Source organism: Drosophila guanche, unplaced genomic scaffold (assembly GCF_900245975.1).
Source record: "Drosophila guanche unplaced genomic scaffold, DGUA_6, whole genome shotgun sequence".
Lineage (NCBI taxonomy): Eukaryota > Metazoa > Arthropoda > Insecta > Diptera > Drosophilidae > Drosophila > Drosophila guanche.
This window is the reverse complement of record NW_022995744.1, coordinates 5,669,432-5,679,756: the sequence shown is the minus strand read 5'-3', so window position 1 is coordinate 5,679,756 and position 10,325 is coordinate 5,669,432. Positions and strand designations below refer to the sequence as shown.

At 45.0% G+C, this 10,325-nt stretch overlaps 1 protein-coding gene and 1 long non-coding RNA gene across 2 annotated transcripts; one reads left to right on the top strand and one right to left on the bottom strand.

Moving 5' to 3' along the window:
- The first annotated feature begins 847 nt into the window (after positions 1-847).
- LOC117580003 (ubiquitin-conjugating enzyme E2 Q2-like) lies at positions 848-2,548 on the top strand. The gene is made up of 2 exons (XM_034266204.1): positions 848-950; positions 1,022-2,548. The coding sequence occupies exon 2, from the start codon at positions 1,027-1,029 to the stop codon at positions 2,182-2,184; it is 1,158 nt and encodes a 385-aa protein (XP_034122095.1). The 5' UTR covers positions 848-950; positions 1,022-1,026; the 3' UTR covers positions 2,185-2,548.
- Positions 2,549-3,072: 524 nt separating this feature from the next.
- On the bottom strand, positions 3,073-4,804 carry LOC117579380. Its single transcript, XR_004573480.1, has 2 exons — positions 4,636-4,804; positions 3,073-4,568 (listed from the first exon to the last, which is right to left on the bottom strand). It is a non-coding gene; the product is annotated as an uncharacterized LOC117579380 (long non-coding RNA).
- Positions 4,805-10,325: the final 5,521 nt, after the last annotated feature.

The window sequence follows — 10,325 nt, the reverse complement described above, 5'->3', positions numbered from 1 at the left end:
GGGCTATGCCAAGAATATAATGCCGTGAATGTGGGGGTGTGGATGCTCGAGTGTACTTTAGGGAATCGAAATTGAAATTCGCTTCAAAAATACTTATCCGATTAATGCAGTTTATTGGAAATCTAAAATGACTAGAGTTGTTGGTAGGCTTTATCAGCATTTTGCCGTCAATTGGATTTAAAGTATATATATTACTGAATCTTTATGAATCGTATTTGTTACTGTCAGGCATTTCTTTATTGAAACTTTGATATATTAAAGGTGATAGTTGCGCTTAAAGTGCAAAAAGTGCTGTTAAGCGCAAAAGCAATCGAATATTTCGAACAGAGGAAACTGCGTCCGAAAGTGATTTGTTGAATATATAGAACTATGTATTGTAAAATACATTCAATATGTAAATGTTGCTTTTCCTTATTGTAAAAATCCCTTTCAGAATGTTTTCCAGCCGCAGCTTTTAATCGTTCCACCTGCCGATAACCACAGCAGCAGATTTTTGAAGCAAGAGTACCCCAACTGACCTAAAATATAATCGGCTGTCATAATGTTTTGTCAACACTATCGAATAGCAAAGCATTATGGTACATCCTTTACCTATTTTCGACTGAAATTAAATGTATGTTCCCTAGCTCTTTTGTGTTATTTAATAACAGTGATCGATTACCAATCCAATTAAATTTTCCGTCGGCTGGCAATACTTAAGTCCTTATTCGATAGTTTCAAGCCTGCGAACACATCTCTATTTCCCAAGCATTTTGGATAAAGCGTGGCAAAATCTGGTTTTATTTTACCAGCTAGTAAGATAAATTGCTTTTGGTGAAGCTTCGTAAAGTTTTAGATTTCGCACCCTTTCTCCAGGAGCTGCTGAGTTCTCTGTGAAGTATAAAAATAAGGAGAAAAGAAGGCAGCGACGTCACAGCATAGTAAATACTGCCACAAATTAAACAAAAAGTGTAAAGTACAGAAACAAAAAGTAAAAATTAAAATTGTCGGACTCAGAGCTAACTTGTTGCGCGTCTTTCAGAAATTATGGCGTGTCTACGAGAACTGAAGCTAGAGATCAAGGCATTGGAGAAGATCTTCACCAAGACACACGAACGCTTCCAGACACTGAACTCCAGCCTGGACGAAATCGAGTTTCGCTTCATCGACGAGAGCGGCAAGCGATACGACATCATGGCCAGCATCACCCCGGACTACCCTGGTTCGCCGCCAGTCTGGTATGCAGAGAGCGAGGAGACGAGCGTGGCCAGTGCCGTGCAAGTGCTCAGCCACACGGATGGGCCGGACAATCACCTGATCAGCCAGGTGCGCATTCTGCTCCATGAGCTCTGCCAGTTGCACAATGTGCCACTGCCGGACGATGTAGTTAATCTGAAGTTTCCGGTCGACGCGCCCCCGGCCGAGGAGCCGTTCGCCTCCTGCGAAGAAGCCGACTCCGATGACTTTGAGCTCGAGGATCCCGCTGGGGAAAACAGCGAGAAAGAACAGGAGAGCGATGGCAAGGACGAGGATGAGTTCGAAATGGATATATTAATAGATGCGGACGCTGGCGATGAAAGCAATGAAGGCATGAAAAAGGAAGATTCGGACACACTCGACAGACTGCGTAGGCAATTAAGGAAATATCATACTGAGGGCTCCAAAGAATACTCTGTACAGTCGTCCGATCGCTTGATGAAGGAGCTACGTACTGTTTATCAATCGGATGCCGTTAAAACTGACCATTTCTCGGTGGAACTCGTCAATGACTCTCTTTACGAGTGGAACGTACGCATCAAGCGTGTGGATCCGGACAGCACACTGCACCAGGATCTGATGAAGCTGAAGGAATCGGGCGAAGAGGGGATCGTTCTTCTTCGCATCAACTTCAGCGACAAGTATCCATTCGAGCCACCATTTGTGCGCGTCGTGTCGCCAGTCATCCAACACGGATTTGTGCTCTCGGGCGGTGCCATATGCATGGAGCTGCTGACGAAACAGGGCTGGAGCTCCGCCTACACCATGGAGGCGATGATTATTCAAATAAGTGCCACTCTCACCAGGGGCAGTGCCCGGGCTGTGTTGGATCCGAAGTTGCGCGAAGGTCGCCAGTATAACCTTCTTCGAGCCAGGGAGAATTTCCAGTATATTATGAAGTATCACGAACATGGTGGCTGGTTCACACCGCCCAAGAGCGACGGCTAAGGGCTAGTACATTGATCTGATCTCAGTAACAAGCACCGTAAACCGCAAACCAGCACTCGATCCACATTCTACCACACTCTAAACGTACTCTATATGGCCAATCAATAATACACCAATGAATTTGGAACAATGAAGTAACGAATTAACTTGTTTCTCCTTTCAAAATTAGTAAACATTTGAAATTAATTCTTCAGCAAAAGAACGAACATCTTAAATCGGCAGTCGATGATCCCAAATTTTTAAAGTTTATTCGTATCACAAAAGACACAAAAATACCGAGAGAAGAAAATACTTGTCGGCTTGAGCACGAAATAGCTAAAAAAAAAACCATTCATTGGTTTTCGGAATAAAAATAGGGAAATTGTAGGGTTACAAATGTATTAAAATGTTCAAATAAATCAATCAATAAATGAATCAAAATAAACAACTACTTGTAATCCACAAGTTATTTGGCAGGACTCTCGACTAACTTTGGTACATTTTAAGAAAAGCTTGTTTTTGGGCAGAACTTTAAACTTGGAGTATAAATTATGATTCCCATCCACACGTCACAGCCCTCTGCTGACTGAAACACAAACCTTCACCTTCGTACTCGCACTCTCCCTTCTGGGGATCTTGGATGAGATGAGCCAATCATTTCACTTACGTTTTCATTTTGTCAAGCGTCAAAAGTAATTTGCATTTAGCAAATATTTGCCGCCCGGGCCGTAGGAACGAACCTCTCAGCCATTTCTCATTTCACGGAGAAACATCAAAGTGGCATCCCGCCATGCGTGTCAAAGGCGTCGGCATAGCTTTAAGTATAACTTCCTCACCGTTCCGTTTCGACTGTCTGTCGTCGTGGAGTACCACGAGACGGAGGGGGGCACGGCACCCTTCCACTTTTTGCCAGCCTGTGGCGGCTTTGCGGTGCGGAGGCGTCAAAAGTGACGCCGCGTCAAGAGCGGCAAAGGCAGCGGGGCTAAAATGGGTTTTCAACTCAAGTGCTCTCGCCAGGACACGGCCTCAGGCAGTGGCTAATTTTTTGATGGATTTTCTTTCCTGTTCTTTCTTCTTTTTTTGTGGTGCGGAGTGGACTTCCCTCACAGCTTACGTGTTTGTCTTCTGCTGCTGCTGCTAGGCTTTATCGTCGGCTCTCTGTATTTGTTCAGTTGGGAAAACTTTAAAAGGGGTTGCGAATGCATTCGACAACTTCTCACCTGCCCGATCGAAGCGTGTTCGAGTTATTGTCTCGCTTGCATGTACGCTAGCGATAACTTTTGTGTGATTTTTTAGGCGGGTGGCGCGACTCGGGGGAGGCAAGTGCAAAGCTCCACCAGTTGTCGTTTTTGTTTGCTTTGAATTTTTCAAATAGTCCCTACCTCCAACCATTTGGCAAAGCTGTTACTCGTCTCTTCTGCTGCCGCAATGCCTCCGTGCATTTTGTTGCACTTGGGTATGGCAGTGCTGCCCCCGTGGGTGGTTCAATACATTTGTGGAATCGATGGGCAGAGAGACTTATTCGGATTACCTATGCTCCTAAGTCTTCTTTTGAATTCGAAATAATATTCTACGCCATATTCCGGCACAGCTCTGAGCTGTAACTGAACTGTAAAATGATGTCCGGTTTTTGATCTCTTCTAATCTCTGCCATGGGACAGATCTTCTTTATTCGGTTGCGCCGTTGGGCTTCGTGTCTTGTTCCCAATCATTAATCCTTTTGCTGAACCCAGCTGTCAACCCTCTGGCACCTTTTTCCCACACATTTTTTCCCCAACTTGTTAGCATTTTTAAGCACCCGAGTTGTGCTGGGAAAAAACCTCTTTGTTTTGCTTTTGACGATGGCTCTGCGCTCTACTCCGCTCTTTCCCTTCTCTTCGAATGCTCTCCTGCTGCTGGTGCTGGTGCTGGGGCTGCTCCTTCTTCTGCTCCACATGGCTGCAGAGGGCGCGTGCACGTGTTCAATAACAATTGTGTTGCATAGTTTAGTGCATCAGGACGAAGGACGCCATGGGATGGGAGGGCATTAAATTTTAAAGTTGAGCTTGCAGGCATCGCAAAGCAGGACGACGACCAAAGCGTCAAACGGTTTACAGCAAATCAATTAGAGCCGAGAACTTTTCCCAGCGCTAATTGCAAGAGATTTTACTTCTCCTTCTCGGCAGCTTTTCCTAGTTTTCCTTGTTGACTTTGTTGTTTGAGCGAGCCCGTTGAGGGGCAGCCAAAAAACTGAGAATGAAAATAAAATAAGTTTCAGTTGGACAAAGGATGGCCGGTCTCCACTTGCGCTCCCCCTCGGCCCTAAAAAAAATTACCAGGGATTTATCATGGGAGCGCTTTGTAAGGCTTTTCGGGTCCGTACCATTCCCGGTCATGTCTGCATTGCGTATTTCCTATTCGTGCAGCTGAAATTAATGTGCAAGCCTTTTAATTACACGACAAATAAGCAAACAGCCCAAAACTTTAGCTCACTTTGTAAGAACTTCCAGATAGAGTGGCTATGTAGAATGGTTTGGGCTTTCTCTTGGGGAGGGAAGTTGGCTTAGCTGAGAAGGCATCATTGAGAGATGAGAAAAATCACTTTGAATTTTAGGGCTAAAGAGGCTTTTCTAGCTCGAATAAAGTAGTAAAACCCATAGAACAATTGTATAACTGCAAAGATGTTTGAGATATACATATAAAGGTCAAAAACCTTGGCAATTTTACAAGCGTTCTGCAAGACAATACTTCGTAGAGTGACCGTTTTATATATATTATATATTTTTCGGTATATTTTGACGGAAAAGTTGAGTGGCCGGTATATCGGTATATAGTGGTATAATCGTCAATGTGTCGGATGTTCACTTGGCTAATTGTATCTATTTTTGTGTGTTTTTAGATCTAAGCTCCACTCTTGTGCTTCAAGCCGATGTTTAATTCGTAGTGGCAGCTGGTGATGTGTGCGCCCTGGTGGTAATGTTGGCAGAAATGACTAACCACGCGAAGGGACAGAACAGAAGCATCACATGAACTGTATCCTGTGCGCCCGGTACCAGGTGAGTATGCCTATTGGCCACAGAATTGTCTGTATGTGTTTCAGATTCTCAAAAATAATTAGTTGCTACTACTGATCGACTACAATTTCTTTGACTTCATACAGCAGCGGAAGCAGCACCGCCTGATGATGCTCCACTGCACAATACGAGCCCCGGTCCAGACAGGCAATGAACGCCAGCGGATATGCGAAAAGGCGACATGGCACTTGCAAAGATCCTATGGTGGTGGGAAATGCGCAAAGGCTATGAGTGCATGCCCAGGACCTCAAGGCTGCACAGTGCCCATCGACGATGGGTGGTGACCATTCGATCCAGTTCCAGCCACGGCATCAGCAAAGTTAATTTTGAACTCTAAACAACCACACAGGCCTGTGTCAAAAGAATGACCTGGCTCTTCGAACTGGCAAGACGTATGGTCTCTTCTTTTCATTGAATTTTTCCAGTCCTGATTGACCAAAGTTTGCTTTATTTAAGCCACTAATTAATTTGGCTTTGAAAGACAAAGAGTGGCTAAGAAATGGCTGACTGGTTTAGGGGACACGTTTCTTTTTTTCCGTTTGTGTTGATGCTACATCAATGTGGTTGATTCATGATTTTTCTTTCAGCAGCTTTCCAGTTCTCGGACTCATTTAAATGTAAACTCACTGGAAAGTTGATCAAAATGCAGCTTAATCAGCTTTATTTGCATTGATAGCATTTGCATTGAATTTTTCAGCGAGCGGAAAACAAAAGGAGCTGAAGGACAGACCTGTGGGGATGAGGAAAAACGCAGCATGGCGTAAAATGCATTAAAAGCGAAGCAAACAAGACGCAGCGGAGGTGGCGGATGCAGCAGGATGCCCTTCAGCCAGAACTCTGCGCCGCACCTCATTCAGAAGTTATGCATTTTAAAGTGTCTGCGCGTAGGTCCCTGCTGGACCTGGTCCTTGTCCCGGTCGTAGTCCGTGTTGCCAGTCGGACCGAACGGTTGCTCCCGTGGCAGCTCCCGCTGTTTACAAAGCTACTTAATCGAAGTGCTGCCAATGCAGCCACCGCCGTCGCTGCCTACGCCGCTGGCATATCCTGAACATCCTTCCATCCTCCGCTCCTTCTGTGTACATTAAATGCAAAAAAATGTTTTTCCCTTTTGGTTTTACCAGGTTTCAGCATTTTTTGCGCTGCATCCATTTGGTTTCTGTTTGCTTCCGGTTTTCATTAATGGTCTTAACATAAAAATACAATTTGCTGACGTTTAACTGGTTGGGCGAACGTTAATCAATTTTTAAGCGCTGTTTGATTTATTTTTTTTAACTCCCGCCCAGTCCCAGTCCCTTTCCCTGTTCCTGTCCCTGTTCCTGTCCCTTCCTTACACATAACAGATTTCTCCCCACAGTCCTTCCTTTGTCTGCCTTCTCCAAAATGTATTGAATACTGATTGATTGCATCGGCGCGAAGCTACACTGCTACTCTGCTCCTGCCGAACAACACCTTAGGCTGCGGGGACCAAGGTGCTCGCTCGTCCTATCCTGCATTGGTTAAGTGTGCGGCCTAAGGGGCTTCCGCCTGATCACCCTTCCAATCAATCTGTTTACGCTTATGGGATCTGAAGCCTTGCTCTGGGTATGGGGCATTGGGGAATGTGTAGCAGTGTCTGTGCGGCTGCAAACTGAGATTGTTAGGCGCTTATGTGCTGGCCATGGAATCAGCTTATGATGATGAATTATTTGATTATGTTGGAGAAATTGTTGCGTGCTGCGGGAAGGCCGGTTTCCTCATGTCTTTGAAGAGATTGAAGACACTCAGGCAGAGGGCTGGCTACTCGCTCTGGCAATTAGGCATTTTTGTTGATTTCAAGCAAATATTGCAGGGAACACTGAAAAGAGAAGAACATGGAGATGAATGTAGATTTTATGTACATATTTATGTATGTATGCGGTAGAGCAGCAGGGTGCTTCAAGACTTGAATTCTATCTACAGGAATTCGAAACACTCTGTGGCTTAACCAGACAAACGCTTCCAACAAATAAACGAAAACAATAAATGGTAAGGCATCGCTGCTTATTTGACACTTATCTCTGGAGCCATGATTCATCGATCCTTCGCTTTCCGCTTTTAACCGCCAACCACAACTCTTACAATTTTTAATTAGCACAATAAACAGTCGAACATATCTGTTAATTCGATTAAACAGTGGAAACAATGCCTGACATCTGACAGCGCTGACAACTGCAGTGCCTGAAGGATAACAGACACACCAGAGGGTGGTGGAGGGTAGAGGAGGAGCAGGAGCAGTGCCTGCACCTGTTACTGCAGAAATAAACCCAAAACAGAAACTCAAATTCCCCCCTCAATAGTACTCCACAATCCACAATCCGTACTCCAAACCCTCTCTGTCAGCCTTTTCATTTAATTGCGGTTGACTTTTGGGGTTTTGACTTACACAAGCAGAGACGCTGAGGAAAGGGAGAGAGAGTGTGTCAGAGGCGGGGGGAGATATGGCCCAGAGTGTGCCCCGCTCTCACAGTCTGCCACTTGGCAACAAAATGCCAATCATCAATCAAGGTGATTTGTTTCAATGCCCCCCAGCCGCACATTTCACGCTGTTGTGCACCACTCCAGGATGGACAGACACTGATAGCGGTTGGTTGGGGTGGTAGTGCTGGTGTGATAGGGTAGGGTATACAGAGGTTCATTCAGCTTGGCACATGTGGCCAATCACTTGCATACACTTCAACTGCTGTGGTTTACTTCACTCCTCGTGCTCTCTCTCTTTCTGTCTGACACTCTCTGCCTCTTGCCCCGCAGTTGTTGTTCATCGATGAATTCAATCACGAAAATGCTGCCCCATTTGCCTGCTGTCCTGCCCTGACACCCCCTCCATGCAGACCCACAACAGATACAACACTCCTTGCCACACGCTCAGTCGTTGCATATTCATGAGGCAGCAAACGTTGGAGGCCGCCTCCTTGTTTGAGTTACTGACGTGGCTTTGATTTAATTGCCTTGATTTTGTCTATAATTTATTTTAAGCCTTATTCCCAACAGACTCACAGGCAGATTCAACACAAAAAAAGAGGTTTATGTTGGATTTTTCTGGCTAAATATTTTGTTTAATTCACCCACGACTGGGGTTTACTCCTATCTACACCCAAAAATTGTGTTATATATTAGTGCATTCCATGGTCTCATATGCCCCCATGTTTAAATGTCTGCTGCGTAAAATTGTGAAAATATTTCCATGACTCCGACCTCCTTCCTGTGCGACTTAAACCGCAACAACACATTTTTGACGCTTTAAAAAGTGTCGGGCGCTACCGGCTACGAGTATTTTATTCCCACCCAAGAGCAAGTGCAAACCCCAAGAACAAGAAGAAGTGTGTAGTCTCCCAGGCATTGCTCTCCCTCTCTCTTTCTCTTTGTCTTTCTCTCACTCTGTCACACTTTTTGCACCGTTCTCTGTCCTTTGCTTGCAGTCATGTTTCATACTTTTATAAAGATTTTTTTTTGTTGCGTGTAAATTTTTTATATTTTTTGTTAAATTCCGAAAGAGGTGTGCGCATAAATTGCTCGGTGCCCTGCAGGCAAATTCTTTATGCAGAATACTCTGCGGTAGCACGGAGTGAAAAACTTCCCGAAAAAGAGAGGGAAGAGCCGAAGCGGCGCAGCATTCCAAGGGAACTAAATTCAGTTTGAGGCCAGACTGATTGTAATTTCATTTGGCTCCCATACCTACCACCCATCCACCTATCAGCCATCTGCCATTACCGATTTTGGTTATTCCATTTTCCAGGCGACAACAAATGTCATTTCCTGTCGCGTCGCCGTGTGATTTGTGACCCGAGAAATCGTAATCGTACTTTATCTATCAGTTACATTTTAGCTTACCCTGCTGCCTGCTTCCTTTTCCACTCCCTGTCGTTGTCCTTTAATGAAATTTACTCGGGTCTTCCTACGTTTGCTATTTACTTTTGTGGCACAAAATTAATAAAGGCGCAAGGAGGAGGAGGCGTTGCGGCAGCTTCCTTTGGTCCAATCGGTGGGGCCAAGTGGAAACTTAATCCCCAAGGAAATTATGTGAAAAATGTGCGTGGGCTTGGCTTTTGTCCGGCACTTTCCCTGCTGATGGCTGTTGTGGCGGGGACATCCCTTTTCATTCTGTAAGTTGTTAAGCGGCGAAAAGCAGCAAATATTTTTGTGCTGGCCAGCTTGAAACATTCAAACATTGAGCGTATGGCTGGAAATACGAGTATAAACTGTTGGCAGTGGGAGGATTGCCTCAACAAATGCCAAGAGCAACGTGACCCCTTTTTCAGTTCGGGTTGCCATGTTTAGGGTTGTCCTTTTCCATTTCTTCCCCTTTGAATTGGAGGTTCATTTTTAAGCAGCGCAATTATCATTAAGTGGTTGCTGGTCCCTACCGATGGCCGACAGTGGCGGAGAGGTCTGAGAGAGGGCTCTTATTTTCGAAGGCTTCAGCTGCTTGAACATATCCATAGTGTGCCATAAATGTTGTCTATAATACATCTGCCAAGTATCTATCTATCCCCGACGTTATTCCCCAACTACACCCCTGCCTTGGCCAAGCATCATCCACTTTTCTGCTCTCTTATTCGCATTTTTTCGTGTCTTGTTCCTGCTTTTGGGTTCTTTTCTGGTAATTGTATAAAGGTTGCCGGCAATTTCGTTCAATTTGAATGGGTCTCTCTTTTTTTTGTGGCTCTTCGTTTGGATGTTTTACGGAGCGAATAATTTCCGCGCCACGCTGCGTATGAGTTATGCGAATCCTGCATACACATACATAAGTTCAGCGCAGAGTGAGGGGGAGAGAGAGTTGGACGATGGATTTGATAGATGGATTTAGTTGTTTGAGCGGTCAGGGCCCACGCAATCAGGACTATTGTATGGGGCCTTTGTGAGTCGACTCGGACAGTCCAAAAGTGTCAATTACAGACGCGAACACACAGACACTCGAACTCGTGGGATGGGGCGGCGGAGTGATGGAGCAATGGAGATGGAAGTTTGTCCTCATGTTTCACAGAGTTTGCCTAATGCTTATGTAAATGTCAGGTCATTGTTTTGCCGCAGACATAATGCCGCAATTAGACCGCAGCATAAGCAATTAATTAGGTGCATTTAATGCCAAACTAA